Here is a 17,619-nt window from a genome sequence, read left to right as displayed (position 1 = left end):
TTCCTCCGAATTGGATATTCTGTTGTAGGTTAAGGACACAGTCTCAGGAGCCAAGCGGTCTGAGTTGAGTTGCTACTAACTGTCATGATCATGGCAAGTTGTTTGGTCAGTTACAGTTTTTTGGTGAGTTTTACATTAATTATAAGATGAAAATAATAATAGTACCTTCCTCATAACTTGTGTGAGGATTAAATAATTAATGTTAATTCATTAATTCATGTCAAGTGAATAGTAAATGTTTTTAGCTGTTAAATGGATGTTTGGGCTTATGTTACCCAATACAAGTTTGTATGCTCAACATACAGTGGTGGTGTAGTCGCTAAGTCATGTCTGACTCTTGTGACTCCATGAACTGTAGCTCGCCAGGTTTTTCTGGCCATGGGATTTCCCAGTCAAGAATGCTGGAGTGGGTTTCCAGTTTCCTTCTCCAGGGGATCTTCCGAACCCAGGTCTCCTGCTTTCAGGCAGATTCTTTACAGACTGAACCACCAGGGAAGCTCCTCAACACACAGTAAGGCCCAACAAATCGAAACATTGGAGTTTGTCCAGAGAAACATTTATTTCAGGGCTGAGCAAGAAGGGATGGCTCATGTTCAAAAGACCCTGAACTTCCTGAAAAATTTTGGCAAAGCATTTTTAAAGGCCAGGTGAAGGAGGGACATCCCAGAATATGTGATCAGCTGGTGCACAGTTCTCTGGTTGATGTTGAGATAGCAGGGTGGTTAACATCAATCCTTAGGTGCCAGAAGGTCTGGGGGCTGTGTGCTCATGATCATCAGGTAGTTAATTTCTTTCATTTGGTGGTGGTTTTTAACATCTGAAAAAGTCATGAAATATGCATGAGATACTATTTTCTGGGGACTTCAGGGAAGAGCTACAGCAGAGGATATGGGGCAGGGGTCTGTCCAGGGGAGGCCCCATAGGGTCTTGCTCAGTTATACATCTGGCTATAAGGAACCAGCTTGTAGCAGACCAGTACTCCTACCAAGAACAACAGAGGACCAAAACCCGTCTATTTGAAGGCGCTGCTGCTGCTGCTGCTAAGTCACTTTAGTCGTGTCCGACTCTGTGTGATCCCAAAGACGGAAGCCCACCAGGCTCCCCTGTCCCTGGTACTAGAGAGCTCCAAAGGCAGCCAGGACTTGGGAGGCCAAGACTCGAGAGAGAAGGGAAACTTAATGAGGTCATACTCACTAAGTCTGATATTCCTAGTTCTTTTTACTGTAATGCATGTCCCGGTTCATCAGCGGTAGGTGCAGAGACGCCGAAGGTAAGCAGAGAGTGACTGTGAGGAGGCTGAGAAGTTAAGTGAAGCTACTATTCATAATGCTGGGGAGAGAAAAACAGAGTAGAAGAAGTGTTAACTGAAATCAGGCAAGCATACAAAGACTGAAATCCAATTTTGAGTGAGCTCAGCCCTTAATTGGATTATTATGATCTACTCCTACAGCTACCAGAAGCTAAGGAAGATCTCTCTGGAGGAAGCTATCACTCAGAACCTTGAGTTTTTTTTTTTTTTTAATAAACAATGATTGTATTCAATAAAATGTACCTGGTATATCCAGAGACATGATCAAGGGGAAGGGGGAACCATAGAAATGTCTATAAGTGTTCTAGATACTAGAGTTACTAGATATGATCTCTAAAACAGGAGAAATACATTCAAGAAATGAGGCAAGATGGAGAATTTAAACAAAGCAAAACAAGAATGGGGTGTGTGTGTGTGTGTGTGTGTATGTGTGTGAGTATATATATATATATATGGAAGCAAATGGAAGTTGTAGAATGAAAAATACAGAAGTTAAAAATAGGGACTTCCCTGGTGATCCAGTGGTTGGGAATCTGCCTGCCATTGCAGGGTATGCAGGTTCGATTCCTGGTCTGGGAGGACTCTGAATCCCTCAGAGCAACTGGGCCCATGTACCCCAACTACTGAAGCCTGCATGCCTAGAGTCTGTGCTCTGCAACAAGAGAAGCGACTGCAGTGAGAAGCCTGTGAACCACAAGTAGAGAAAGCGACAGAGACCCAGTACAGACAAATAAATCAGTAATAAATAAATAACGCCCCCAAATTAATAGAGTGGGTGGTTCAACTAAAGATTAGACACAGATGAAGAGAATATTAATGATGTGAAATATAGATCAGTAGAAGATACTAAGATATGTGGAGTGCAAAAACCAGAAAATGCAGAAAAGAACATGATAGGCATGTGGATCACGGTCTAAAATATGTGTTGGAGTCCTCAAATGGGTGAAAAAGGAGCATGGGGCAGAAGGAATATTTGAAGAGATAATGGCCAGTATTTTTCTCAAATTAACAAATGACGTCAGCCACAACTTCAAGAAGTGCTATAGATTCCAGACAGGATAAATACAAGGCAAACTACACATAAGCACTTCACAGTAAAACTGTTGTAAATTAAAGACAAAGAAAATATTAAATGAAGCCTGAGAAAAAGAGATTATCTTCAAAAGAAAAACAGTGAAACCGGCATCTGATGTTTCATCTGAAATGATGTATGCCAGAAGACAGTGAAGTTAATCGTTTGTGAGTGCAGGTATACTTAGTTTTACTGTGCTTTGCAGATACTGTGGTGTTTTTTTTTTTTAATTGAAGTTTTGTGGCAACCTGGCATTGTCATATGGTGGTTAATGTTTTTTATTAATAGCAATAAAATATTTTTTAAATGTGCATTTTTTCAGATATAATGCTTTTGCATACTTAATAGACTGCAACATAGTATAACTTTTTAAAATTTTATTTATTTTTAATTAGAGGATAATTGCTTTACAATATTGTGTTGGTTTCTGCCATACATCAACATGAATCGGCCATAGGTATACATATGTCCCCTGCCTCATGAACCTCCCTTCCACAAGAAACCAAAAAATTCATGTGACTCACTTTATTGCAGTACTCTGGAACATAGCCTGCAATATCTCCAAGGTAACCTGTACTTCAAGCAAATAACTGCTAATTTAGAATTCTGTTTCCTCCAGAGATATCCTTTAAAGTAAAGGTGGTATGATACCAAAAGCACAAACAACAAAAGGAAAAAATAGGTTAATTGTACTTGATCAAAATTGAAAGCTTTTGAAAGGACACCACTGAGAAAGTGAAAAGGCAACTCATAAATTGGGAGAATATTTTGCGAACCATGTAGCCAATAAAGGACTTGTATGTATAATATATAAGGGCTACTTACAACCTGATAACAAAAAAGACAACCCAAATTAAAAATGGGCCATGAATTTATACAGGCATTTCTCAGTAGAAGATATACAAATGACCCATAAACATATAAAAAGATGCTCACAATCATTCGCCATCAGGGAAATGCAAACAGAAACCATGAAATACCATCTCGCGTCTATTAAGATGGCCATCGTCAAAAAGAAAACAAGTGCTGGTAAAGTCTGGAGAAGTCGGAGCCTCATGCATTGCTGGTGGGAACGGAAAATGCTGTCGCTGCTTTGGAACACAGTTTGCCAGTTTCCTAAAATACTACGCATAAAGGACTCCACAGTCCTACTCCTAGATACACACCCAAGAGAAACGAAAGTATATGTCTATATAAAAACTTGTGCACAAATATTCATAGTAGTAGTATTCATAATAGTCCCAAAGTGGAAACAACCCAGTGTCCATCAACTGATAAATGGATAAATCAAATGTGGTGTATCTGTGTAATATAATATTCTTTAGCAATGAAGGGAGGGAGGTGCTGATAAATGCTGTAGTAAGGAAGAAATTTGACACCTTTGTACTAAGTAGTGGAAGCAGCTAGTCACAAAAGACTATTGTGTGATTCTGTTTATATGAAATGTCTAGAATAGGTAAATCTGTAGAGACAGGAAGTAGATTCATAGTTTCTGGGTAGAGAGCGGGTGTGTTTGCGGGAATGAGAAGTTACTATCGATGGATAATGTGGTTTCTTTTTGGGATGATGGAAATGTTTTAAAGTTGATTGTAGTAATGGATGGCCAAGTCTGTGAATATACAAGCCAAGGAATTGTATACTCTAAATAGGTGAATTATAGGGTATGTGAATTATATCTCAGTACAGCTATTACAAAAAAAAAAAAAAAATTGAAATAGAGGTGTTTCTAGAAAATAGGAACTGTGGAAATTTGTTGCCAGTAGACTCTCACTTAAAAACTGCTAACTAGACTTCTTCAGGCAGAAGGCAATGATCACAGATAGAAGCACAGAAACCCAGGAAAGAATGAAGGGCAAGAGACCAGAGTGAAAATGTGATTGAATTTAAATGAACATTGACTGCCAGACAATACTATGTCATGGGGTCCAAAATACATCTCTCATTATGTTGAAAGGTGTATACCATATTAAAATGGTCTAGGGCCCTTACATTTTCCGGTAAGTGATAACTCTCATTCATAGTAGGTTCTGCTGAGTTAGGAAGACAGATTATTTAGAGGATAAATTACTGAAAGAATTAATAAAAGAATATATAGCTAGGAATGAGAAGAATAAGAAGAAGGAAATACGGAATAGTAGAGAATAGTGCTTTAAACTAATAGATGCCAAGAAAGGCAGAAAAAGTAAACTAGACCGTGTAGGTCAAATACTAAATATGTAGATTTGAACCTAGACAGTAGCAGTCACTTTAGGTTAACAGACTTTGTTAAATGCTTTTATTAAAAAACTAACATGGTCAGATTGGATAAAAGCTGTTATCTACTTACAGGAGGTACATATCGAATATATGAGCACCAAATGTTGTAAGTAAAAGACTGGAGGAAGATAAACCGTGCAGCTCTAACCCAAAGCAACTGGTATGGCCATCCTAGTAACAGACGCCAGAATCTGTAAGGCAAGAAGCATTACTAGAGATAAGGGGGAATCTCATGGTGCTAAAAGACTAGGAAATAATATTTTCACTAGTAAGTCTAAATCAACTAATCAAATATTGACAGAAAGGAAAAAAAGAAAAATTTGCAGTTGTAGTGGGAAATTAATATATGTCTCTATAGAATAAGCATATGAAGGACAATAAAGATAGAGGAGATTTGAGAAGCTCAGTTAACAAACACTGCAGTTGTTGAGTACACATCCTTTGTGCTTACTGGGCCATAAAATAAGTTTCAAGAAATTTCAAGGTTCTAGTGTATAGAACTGGGAACTTATTCAATATCCTGTGATAAACCATAATGGGAAAGAAAAGAATACATATATGTATAACTGAGTCACTTTACAGGAGAAATTAAACACAACATTGTAAATCAACTGTACTTTGATGAAATTTTAAAAAATTTCAAAGATTGGAAATCATACAGAATATATTTCTGGTCATAGTGAAATTAAGCTAGAAATAAACAGTAAAAAAAAGATGCTAGAAAACTCCTAAATATTTGGGAATTATGTAATACACACTCCTAAATAGCCCGTGGGTCAAAGAAGAAATCCCAGTGGAATTGAGAAAATATTTTGGATTTAAGATAATGAAAATACAGCATATTGGATCTTGTGGTCTGTAGTTAAACCTTACTTAGAGGAAAATTATTGTCTCAAATGCACCTGATTGAGAGAAAGAAAGACTGAAAATCTTCACGTTTTATACATTAGAAAAAACCCAGCTTACTAAACACAAAAATATTGAAGGAAGGAATTAGCAAAGACAACAGAAGTTAATGAGATAGAAAACAGACGTAAAATAATGGAAAAGCAATGCAATCAAACGTTGGTTCCTTGAAAAGACTATTAAGTGAATAAAAGACCTCTATTAGAGGAAAAATGGGAAAACACAAATTACCACTATTAGGAACAAAAAGGGGGACACCATTAGAGAACCTCCAGCCACAAAGAGCTAGCTGTTACCTTAGGTTCACTGGTGTACTGTGAGCTTTCAACCGCCGTGTTTTTTTTCATGCCCAAATCCATTTCTCTACTCAACTCCTCCACTTGTTTTGGGCATAACATCTTAGAAATACCAATTTAATCCTATCCCCCCGCCCCCAGCAGTTTTTTGTATAATGTTCCCCATGTTGGTAAATGGTAGCAGCGTTTATCAATTTGCTCAAGCAAGACACCCTGTGGGATCCTCCACGTCTGACCAGTCACTGAGTCGTTCTCACTTTTCCTTCTTCCCTTCCCCTCTTTTTTTCTGTATCATCCTCTCCCCTCTTTTCTCTCTGTTGCCACTGCTTCTACTGTTGTCCCAGCCACCTTCAAATTGCCCGACATTCTTTCAGTGGCCTCTTATTTATCTTCCCCCTTCTGTCCTCCTATTGCAAAAGTGATCCTGCATGCATCTGTTTTCAACCAATTTCACAGCTTTTTGTTGCCTTAGAATCAAGTCTAAAATCTGCTATGGCCACTGAGTCTTCCCCTCCGGAGCCCTTGGCCTGCTTTCTTTTAGTATCTCTACTACTCAACCTCCTCTGTGTCAGGGCTTTTATATCCATCGTACTTCAGCTCCCTCATCCCTCCAGCGAAAGTAAGAGCAGAAACAGCAAAGCTATTAACTCCTTGTTCTCCTCTTTTCCTTGTTTGGGGCTTGGGCCCATCCACAGCCATGAATGCCCCCTGGAACCTGGCCTGTAATATAAGGACATACCGCAGTGCCAGGCCAGAGAAGGAGCACAGGAAAGGATTATTCATCTGAATGAGTGAATGATAATAGATCAATAACAACACTGAAACTTGGTGCTGATAACTAGTTTTCAGCTTGACTGAATGGGAGGCACATGTACACCCATGGCTGATTCATGTCAATGCATGGCAAAACCCACTACAATATTGTAAAGTAATTAGCCTCCAATTAAAATTAAAAAAAGAAAATGAAAAAACACAAGTGAATATAGTCTGGCCTTTTTAAGAGAGAAGTTTAATGGATTTTGATTATTTATTTAATGATAGAAAGGTCCTGTAATATAATACAAATATTTGCCATATTATCATGTTGCTCAGTTTAAGCTCTTAATGGGAGAAACCTTGCCTTTGTCTTTCTTCTAGAATTTGGCAGAAGCCCTTCCTTTGGTTGGTGAGCTGTGCAATTTTGTTGACTTAAGTAGAAGTCTGGGGCTTGATTTGGAAGCTGCCTAAATCAATATCAGGACATTGCTTCTCTCACTGAGGTTGCTGGCCACAAATAACATAACTTACTAAAGGTTTCCGAGGAAGTAAAATCCAACTGCTTTCAAAGTAAATACATTCATATTATTTCATAACCCATATAGGCTCGATCTTCAAAAATATCCTTGTATGTAACCCTAAAACATTTATGAAGTACCCACAATATATTTGTTGTTCTAAAGTGGCTAAATGGGCCCCTAGAGATTTAGAAGTTTAAATATGATTTGTTGGGGTTAACCAACAGGCCTGATTTCTTCTGATATCACGTGAGTCAGTTTCCTTTGGTCTTTCTCTTAAAGAAAACTGACCCAGCATTCCTTTTATTTTTAAATTATGTCCAAATCACAGCTTTATGTGAAACTATGCATTTTTGTTGTTGTTGTGAGATGTGTTATGCATTTGAAGGGGATGAACATGGAAAGTGCGTGTAGTTTGAAGGATGCTGAAATGAATGCCATGTCTTCACTGCCTGTCTTAGGAGATGGCAGGGGGTGGCCCCGCGGCATGTGCCCTCGTCCCTCGGCCTTGGCCCTCACGGGATGGGGGCAACCAAAGCCCACAAAAGCTTGACCGGCCGAGCCAGGACTCTGTGAAGGTTTATGAAGAATTGTGAAAGGGACATGTGGCCTTGCTTGTTGGAAAGCTGTCCTTCCTGATGGTTTTGCTTGTCATCTGAGTTTCTAGTCTCTGCTGCCTTTAGAAGGAACCACAAAGTTGAGGGAAGCCAGAAGCTTCATGACTGCCCTGCAACTGGAGCCCCAGTGGAGGGGGAAACCGTAGCTGTCTCAGAGCTGACCTGATGCGAGGTTTGCCTGCCTGCTGCTCTGAGGGAGGGGTGAGCCTGGAGTGGGGGGCACAGGGCACCCACCGTGGACCCGGCCCTGGAGCGACATGGGTGCACAGCAGGGCTTCACTTCTGAGCCAGGAGCGGGTCCAGTGCCGTCAGAAGGGCCCTGGGCTGGAAGCTGCCATTTTGAAAGTCTTCATCATTTTACCCTTCAAATGTGCATTTTGTACGACGAGATGGGGGCACAGGCTCAGAGGGCCTGGGATTGCAGCTCCTGCAGGGTTTCACCTTCAGCCGCCTCCTCGCCTTCCTGGGGGGACAGTGCAGCTGGCTGTGCCCCCACTCGCTGGCACGTTCCCCCCGGCAGCTGCTGCTGTCTCCTGTCCTCTGTCCTTGGTCCCTGGTAGGGGCTCAGCCTCCAGGAGGGGCAGGGCCAGGCATGTACGCACCGTGGTGGCTGAGGACCGGGCCTGGGGCTGGCGCTCCTGCCTCGAGCCAGTGGTGTCACGGTGTGTTCAGTGGGCACCTTGGTGGGGTGAGCTCTCACCCACCTCAGAGCCCGGCACCAACCACTCTCGAGTATGAGGCCGCAATCCCTGGGGGCCCACATGCTGTGGATGGAGGTGACAGGCTCAGAAGAGATTGGTTGAAAGCAACAAGCATGGCCCCAGTCCAGTGGGTCTGCTGGGCAGTTCTGCTTTGGGCCAGTCTGGTCATCATGGCTGGCCCTCATCCTGGGTCTGTCATTAGCTGGCAGCTCACTTGGAGCCTTGGGGATCCAGGTTGGCCCTGCTCCGTGTGTGGCAGTTGGCAGGCTGTCGGCAGGGGCAGTGGGAGCAACCAGGTACCCTGGAGATGGGGAACCCGGGCTGCTTCAGTGGTGGCCGCGTTCCAAGGGCAACAGGAGAGGCCAGCCCTAGTGAGCAGGTGTCTCTCAAGTCTCTGCCATGTCACATTCGCTACCTCGTTGGCCAAAGCAAGACATAGCCCAGCCCAGAGTCCAGGAACCAAGAAGGAATCCACCTCTTGATGAAAGGAGCTGCAAAAATGATGCAGGGACAGGAGGAACCCCTGAAATGACATCAGCAAATGACATTTGTTTTAATTTTTTCTTTAAAAAATCAGCATGTATTTTCCCACTTCTGAACTCTTACCAAAATTAGCTTAAGATTAGACCTCGTGTATATTTATAGAACAGTTCTGTGCAAATCTATTTCAGAGTTCCCCAGAACTTTATTGCCTAGACTAAGGATTCCTTTAGACCTGCTGCCCAACCCAGATAATCATTAACCACCCCAGTAACATGCCACTTCACCGGATTAAGGAAAGAAGAGAAGGTATGAGCTGAGAAGTGACGTCAGCCTTGTTTTAGGTATTTTTCCTCCCCAGGATGGCGAGCCTGCCTTTTCCATCTTTGAATGCACTGTCTTTGTAGGAGCGGTCAGGGGAAGGTGAGTGACCTCATGCAGGTGGTCTACAAAGATGGGAGGGCTTGTCCCGTGTCTCTGGGGCTCCAGGCCCCATTTTAACGGTTTGTTTTGACCGAGAGGAGTGGCACAGAGTTCCAGAGTACTTGGAAGGGTCCCTCGTGTGGCTCTGTGACTGGCCCCTTCCCAAGCACCCCAGCCCCACCAGATTCCTGGTCCCCCCGCCACTCACTGTCACTACCTGCTCACCTTCCCTAGCCACTGTCCTGAGATCGCCCTGCACTGCTGTCTTCCCACCGGGCTTCCGGCTCTGCCTTGTGTCCTGAAGTGCCCGGCAGTGTCCTGGCCACCAAACCCAGAGCCAGGAAAGGAGTGCGGGGAGCCACGCTGCCAGGGGATCAGGGTTGACATGAAAATCGCTGGAGTCAGGAAATTCCAGGGCCCTTCAGTCATTTGGGAAGACATTTGACCTGAGAGGCCTGGGGTGGGGGGATCAGGTTCCCTTCATGTCAGGAGGAATTGAGGTTCCTGTCAGGAACTGGCCTGGCAGGGAGGCGTCCGGGTCCTCCACTCTGTGGGCAGAGCCTGAATGGTTCTGTCTAACCCTTTCTAATAACTAGATTGGAATTAAGCGCCACTCGCCGCCTATTTGCCTTGTACTTTCTGTCGTGACTGTTAACTTAGTTATCCCTGACAAGACTGAAGCCTGCGTTTGGTATACCCATCAATTTGTTTGTAACTGAAGCCGAACTCCAAAGTACCAAGGGGTTTTTACTGTTCATGCATCAGTCCAGCCCAGTAGCTTTTCCTGCTCCTTGGCTCACGTGATGGTTTACAAGTTAATTGTGCATCTGGGGTGTGGTGATGGCGGGGCTCATGTCGTGGAATGCAGCGGCCAGCGTGTGCAGATTTGTTTGGCATCTTCACAGGCTGCCTGAGTTGCGGTGACCCCTTTGTGCACATGTGCCCCAGCTTGCTAAGGGGAGCAAGCTGACCTTGCCCCCTTCCTATAGCCCTACTGTAAGCCCCACTTTCAAGGGACTAAAGGGCACAGAGTCATTGTTTCTGTTTTAGTTGAAGGACTTGCACAAATCGCCCAGCTGTTAATTACGGAGGCAGGGTCGTGACACCTGGCTTAGGAAGTCAGGTAGCCTTTCTGCTGGAAGGGGAATGTCCTGTCTGATAGAGGATGCTTGGGTCTCGGGGGCTGTGGATGCTAATTACAGCTGAAGGAATACAACTGAAGGTGAACTTCCACACATTTTGACGGTTGGTTTATGTGGCTTTTCCTTCTCTTCTGTGTTCTATTAATGTGTCGTACTTGCTTGACAAAATGATCTTTGAAGAAAGGAAGCCAGTATGTGTTCCTTGGTGCCCAGCCCATGCCTAACATATAATTTTATTAAAATTGAACCATGGAAATGGCAGTAGCTACTGATGCCCTGAATGTGAGGAGACGAATCATGAGAACAGGCAGTTCTGCTAAGGTTTTGGGATTCTGTGGTTTTGGAGGCTGGGGAGGTGGAGGGGGGGTCCTGCTGTGATTTGGGGCTGCTGGGAGCATGAGGAGGCAGGTACCTGGTGGGTCAGGGTGAGCAGTGGGGCCAACCAGGTATTCACCCCAGCTGCTGGGAATAAAATCAGGAGGTATGGAGTGAAGACGATGTGGAAAATAACCATGGTTGCTGGTAAGAATGGTGGCTCAGATGGTAAAGAATCTGCCCGCATGCAGGAGACCTGGGTTCGATCCCTGGGTTGGGAAGATCCCTTGGAGAGGAAAATGGTAACCCTCTCCAGTAATCCCATGGACAGAGGAAGCTGGTTGGGGGTGGGGCACTATAGTCCATGGTATCGCAAAGAGTTGGACACGACTGAGCGATTAACATTTATTCATGTCTGCTGGCCCCTAGTGATCCGCATCTGCTCCAGCTAAGGAGAAGAGCACAGGACTGGGGGAAGGGTGAGGGCTGAACGTCCAGGACAGGGGGACTCAGCCTTTCGTCCACTCCCTGCTAGTGTCCACTTGAGGTGCCTCAAGTTGATGACCTGGGAGGGCCAGAAGCAGCATGTGCTGAACCTGGTCTGGGTGGTTTGAGAGGGAATTTTGTTCAATGCAGTCATTATGCAAAATTAAATTATCCTGTATATATATATATATTCAATATTCAACAACAAAAGTTATTAGTATATTAGAAACAAAGGTAAAAATATTCAAATATGTACACCTAAGTATATACTATGCTGCTGCTGCTGCTAAGTCGCTTCAGTCGTGTCCAACTCTGTGCGACCCCATAAACAGCGGCCCACCAGGCTTCCCCGTCCCTGGGATTCTCCAGGCAAGAACACTGGAGTGGGTTGCCATTTCCTTCTCCAATGCATGAAAGGGAAAAGTGAAAGTGAAGTCACTCAGTCCTGTCCGACTCTTCACGACCCCATGGTCTGCAGCCTACCAGGCTCCTCTGTCCATGGGATTTTCCAGGCAAGGGTACTGGAGTGGGGTGCCATTGCCTTCTCCAAGTATATACTATATATATATATAACTGACTCACTTTGCATTACACCTGGAACTGATAATATTGTGAGCCAACTCTACCTCAAAAAAGTACTCAAAACATGTTACTTTCTAATTGTTTCATTGCATTGGGAGTTACTTTCATCTCCTGAATCTGTATGATAAAAATACTATATGCTGGTGAGCTTCTGTGAATCTCTTTTTAGCTCCACACTCAGTGACTTCACACTGGTAGCTTGAAACTGGCCATGGTGGGAATATTTGTACCACATAAGCGTGCACATCTCTCCTCCCTGTGCAACAGAGCAATAATTCCTCTCCAACTCAGTTCTCTCTGTCTGGCTTGAATGTGGACCACAGCCTCTAAATGGCTTCAACCCCCTCGAGGGGAACCAGAAACTCTATCCAAAAGCTTCCTTCTTTGGACTCGCACAGTTCACATTTCCAAGGATGGAGGCAAAAGAAATGATCATAGCTTAAAGTGCTTTCGGTCTTCCCAGGTGACTCAGTGGTAAAGAATCCCGTCAATGCAGGAGATGCAGTTTTGATCCCTGAGTCGGGAAGATCCTCTGGAGGAGGAAATGGCAACCCACTCCAGTATTCTTGCTTGGTAAATCCCATGGACAGAGGAGCCTGGCGGGCTACAGTCCACAGGGTCTCAAAGAGTCAGACATTCCTTAGCGACTGAGCATGCAAAGGGCTTTCAGTTTCCTTGTCTGCTAGTCTGTTGATGATATGTGGGATTAAAAATGAGCAGAAGTGTTGATACTGTCAACAGAATGGACCACAAAAGCTTTATTAGTTGAACATGCCAGTAGGAGTTAAAAGAAAGAATGAGCTGCAGTGATTACAGCTCTACGTACACAAGGACCAGTGGACATGGTAACATTTCCTTGTCTAATTAGAATTTCCACCTAAGAATGATAAAGGCTGATTTTAGTCCGCAGGAGACCCAAGCCCAGGAGATGCCTTCTGCAGGAAATCCTCTGCTTCTGTAAGCAGGGAAGCCAGCTCCCTGGGTGTCCCCCCAAAGCTTAGGCACACCTCCCCTGAGTGTTCCCCCCAAACCCTGGGGGCACCTCTGGCATCAGAGTACAGTGAGTTTGGCCCATTGGGCCCCAGCTTTCTCAGATCAGATTGCCCATCTGTAAAGTGCCAGTCAAGAATGTTGACCCTCACCAGCATGCCTTTAATAGTTTGTTATTAGGGAAATAAAACAAGTGAATCAAATAGGATTAACCCCTTCAAATGATTTAACTATTTCTTACAAATAACAAAGAACAAATTCCTTTCATTCTGTTGAGGATAACCAGAAACGTGGAGCTGTGGGGGTCTCTGCAAGAATTAGCAGCTTGTTATAGATGCTGATTCTGGACAAGTTGACAGTCTTTGTTTCTCCTGTTCAGGATAATAAGCAAAGCTTTTCCATCAAAGGAGACTAATTCCTTGTTTGAAATCTCCCTTATAGCAGGAAGATTAGCAGGCCTTTACCTAGATGTTTTGAAGTAGCCACGTATTTGCCTCCACTTCTCCCTAGTCTCCTGGCATTTTCGAATAAGAGCTTTAACTCATCAAGTGGATGAATAATAAGAGCCACCCTTACTGAGAAATGAAGCATGAAGTTATATACTTGGATTTTCTCATAATGTTCATCTTTGGTTAAAATTGCTTTCCTGTATTTTTAAGTGTATGGATTATTCTAAATGTCATGTCATGCTGGCTAATTGAAACAGCCTCAAAGTCTTAATGACTTACTAGAGCAAAGGCTCATGTCTTGCTCTTGTCACTGTCCAGGATGGGTGAGTGGGAGCTGGGCAGCACAATGCTGTCTTCCATGCAGTGATGTGGGGACCTGAGCTGCTTCTATCTGGGGTCTGCTGGTTTCCAGACTTGAGAGTCCTTTCTGGCTCCTCTATATTTGGCCACAGGCACGAGAAGAAAGGTGTGCGGTTGGGTAGGAGTGTTTTGGCCAGGCCTGTTGGGATTCTTCCCTTTCACCTATATTCCAGTGGTCAGTACTCAGTTACCCAGCAATAGCCCAACTATAAACCTGCGATACATGGTCTCTGTCCCCAGGAGGAAAGGGAATGGCGTTGGCAAGCTTGCAGCATTACCTTGGCCAGACCAGAGCGCTCCGATCACCAAAGTTGCATTTTTGTGAGCGTATTTTCAAGTCCTCAGAAGGTCTCTGGCCATAGAGCAGATGCAGAGCATAGTGGTCAAGAGCATGACCTCAATTCAGATTCCCTGAATTCAAATCCCACCTCCATCACTTATCAGATATGACAAGTGTCTTAATCTGTCTCTGTGACTCAGCTTTCTTATTGTGAAATGGGGATAACAAAGGAAATCACTAGAGTTTGTGTGAGAATGAGATGGTGTAACATGTAAAATGCTTAGAATTACGAATGGATGTAATTAACAACATATAAGTATTTGTTAATGGGCTTCCCAGGTCGCTCAGTAGTAAAGAATCTGCTTGCTAATGCAGGAGATGCAGGTTTGATTCTTGGGTCAGGAAGATCCCCTGGAGAAGGAAATGGCAACCCATTCCAGTATTCTTGCCTACGAAATTCCGAAATTCCGTAGACAGAAGGAGCCTGGTGGACTACAATCCATGGGGTTGCAGAGAGGTGGACACAACTTACCGACTGAACAATGACAACAACAAGTATTTATTAAATAAATTTTCTAAAAATGAGACTAGTAATAAAGAGACCTAGTGTCCTTTTTGGTGAGTTGTAGTTCGAATATATTGCCATTCAGATAAGGCAATGGCACCCAACTCCAGTACTCTTGCCTGGAAAATCCCATGGGTGGAGGAGCCTGGTAGGCTGCAGTCCATGGGGTCGCTAAGAGTCGGACACGGCTGAGCAACTTCACTTTCACTTTTCACTTTCATGCATTGGAGAAGGAAATGGCAACCCACTCCAGTGTTCTTGCCTGGAGAATCCCAGGGACGGGGGAGCCTGGTGGGCTGCCGTCTATGGGGCCGCACAGAGTCGGACACGACTGAAGCAACTTAGCAGCAGCATTAATTATAATGGAACAAACCTGACCATAGAATCTGAGTGAGTAGGCTGCTCACTGGGTCAAAGGAAACAGCATGTTTTCTCCACCAAATTTGCCTTTTAAACTGTGTCTCTCAATCCATGGTTCCACTGGCATCTTAGTTTCCACTCTCCAAATCCATGGCTTCTTCTGGGCCCCTGAGAGTGAAAGGTGATATTGGCCCAGTGCCTCTCCTCCCCTGGCCACATCTTATAGGTCCTGTCTATGTCATTCACGTAGTGGGTATAATTTCTGTCTACCTGTTATGCAGTTTTCTTCCAATCTGTTTATATGAACATCCTACCTCTTCCATTAGGATCCAGATTTGGGGATAATGCATGGTTTTATTAATTTATTTTAAAATACTGATTGATCAGTTGGGCTGTGCTGGGTCTTAGTTACGACATGTGGGATCTTTAGTTGTGGCATATGGGATCTGGTTCCCTAACCAGGGATCGAACCTCGGCCCGCTGCACTGGGAGCGTGGAGTCTTAGCCTCTGGACCACGAGGGAAGTTCCCGATAATGGTTGATTTCAGAAAACACACGAGGGCAACAGGAGTGATTTCTGGGTTCCAGCCCCCACCTCAGCAGCAGGCTGGGCTTAACAAGCTCTTTCTCTTGCAGCTGGACGACTGCACCCTGCAGCTCTCCCACAATGGTACTTACCTGGACTTGGAGGCCACCCTGGCCGAGCAACGGGACGAGTTAGAAGGCTTCCAGGATGACGCTGGGTAAGAGTGACTGCTGTCCCTGCCAGCTGGTCCTGACCCTCCACGAAATGGGGCTTCCTTGAGGCCTTCAAATATTTTGGAGAAATCACCATAGCTTTCACCTTGTCTCACTCATAGTCACACAAAAGGACTCACCAGTAGTAACTGCCGACTCTTTGAATTTGAGTAGCTCTTCTTGGTAAGGTTACTCAGGGGTTGAGAATTTCTGGTGTAGTTTAATTAAGCATGTGATATTTACATTCAAAGTTTCTTTTTAACCCAAACGTAGTTAAATTAATATTTTCCAGATTTTAGTGGATTGACCACTATTTTATACATTGTTTTTGTTGATAACTCCTGGATATTTAGTTTTTTGGCAGATGCCCCTTTAGATCATTTTATACTGTATCATCTTTTGAACTCATTAGTGGAAAAAATAATTATTAATTATGTTAGTTAATATCAAGTTACTTTTAGCCTATACCTAGAATTGCTTAGTATTTCTGATTGCTGTGAGTCTGAATAAAGCAATTCATCTAAAAAACCAGAAATATATACAGAAAGCAAAGCCACTGTAGGAATATACCCATACAATTAGCCATTCCTATATTTATTAGATTATTTTTTTCAAGTGATTGTTTTATTCTCTTCCAGATTTTTTTAACTTTTCGTGTCAAAATGATTTTTAACTCCCAGAAGAGTTGAAAGTAAAGCACTGACTTTTCCAAATAACACTACTCAGCTTCCCATGATGTTAACATATTACATAACCAATGCAAATTTGCCCAAACCAAGACATTAATATTTGTAAAATACTATTTACTAGATTATCAAAATACACTTTGGATGGGCCCCTGCACCTCCCTTTCTACTCCTCATTCATCCAGAACCAAATCTCTCTCTGATTTTATCACCTTCCTCCTTAGAAACCTTCAAAGGCTCCCTCTTCTTTTCCAAATAATGCCCAGCCATCTATGCCTGCTATTCAGGGATCTCTTCAAAAATTCTTTTGAGGCAACCTTTCCTGAGTTAAAAATGTACTGCAGTCAAATGAATATTATCTGAGAGTGCTGATTTTCATGAGTGGCTCAAAAAATGAGGAAAAGTGGGAGGCTTCTTGGTGCTGCTTTCCTGACACCAGAATATATTGATGACTTCCCGAGTTTTCTCTGCTCTAATACCTATCACAAGTTATGGTCCTCTCCCCATTAATGGTCCCCTTAATTATTCCTCTTCTCTGCTGCTAAAATTCTCCTAGATCAGAACTGGGCCTGCCTGAATACCCAGCCTAGCCTTTTCTCAGCACATTAGAGACACTTAGTGTACACTAGGAGCCAGGTGAACAGAGGAGCCCAGAATGGATTCCTGAGTGCCATGCGCTTGAGCACCGAGATCAGGGTCCTCGGTTGGAATCCAGTCAAGTTCTCTCAGGATGTGCTTCCTGTCTCCTGAGTGGATTCAGAAGCCATGAAAAGACCTGGGAAATGCCATAGGCTGTACACACATGAGGGGTATCTCTATTAAGTCACATCAAATTCTGCTCACCATCATTTTAAAAAATTACATTGTTAAGACTGAAAGATTTGGGGAAATTCCTTTGCTATAGTTTTTACCAAGTATTTGACAATGACATTCTTTTATTTAAGATGTCAGCATTAGGTGCATGACAGTTTAATGGGATGACTTGATGTTTCATTGATCAAATAGATCTCAGGAGTGTTATGAGTAGATCATTGCCAATTTGAAACATGTCCGTAGTGCTGTTGTGCTTGAAAACCATGACCTGATATTTTTCTTTCTTATCAGAACACGACTAGTTTGGAAATGACAGCTTGGAAAAAAATGTTAATAGCTAAGAGTCTCAAGAGTTAAGAGTGGGGAAGAAAATAACCTTATGAAGCACCTGGTATGCCAACCACGTGCCATTATTCATGGCATGTTTGTTTACTGGTTCATTTCCTTAATAGGCACAAACCTGGGATTGTATTTTCTCATCTCCATGTTTCATTTGAAACAACTGAGGGCCAGGAGTTC

The 17,619-nt window shown here is 43.4% G+C and overlaps 1 protein-coding gene across 8 annotated transcripts in view; it reads left to right on the top strand.

Annotated features, from left to right (window-relative positions):
* The window catches only part of FHOD3 (formin homology 2 domain containing 3), a 523,370-nt gene that overhangs the window by 46,324 nt on the left and 459,427 nt on the right, over nucleotides 1-17,619 (top strand). For all 8 annotated transcript variants that reach the window (XM_070361542.1, XM_070361541.1, XM_070361540.1 and 5 more), the window contains exon 2: nucleotides 15,500-15,606. In XM_070361542.1, the coding sequence (XP_070217643.1) occupies nucleotides 15,500-15,606 (107 nt within the window). The remainder of the gene's footprint in view (nucleotides 1-15,499; nucleotides 15,607-17,619) is intronic.

The sequence above is a fragment of the Bos mutus genome, chromosome 24 (assembly GCF_027580195.1).
Source record: "Bos mutus isolate GX-2022 chromosome 24, NWIPB_WYAK_1.1, whole genome shotgun sequence".
In the NCBI taxonomy this organism is placed as follows: Eukaryota; Metazoa; Chordata; class Mammalia; order Artiodactyla; family Bovidae; genus Bos; species Bos mutus.
This window is presented reverse-complemented; position numbering and strand designations above follow the sequence as displayed.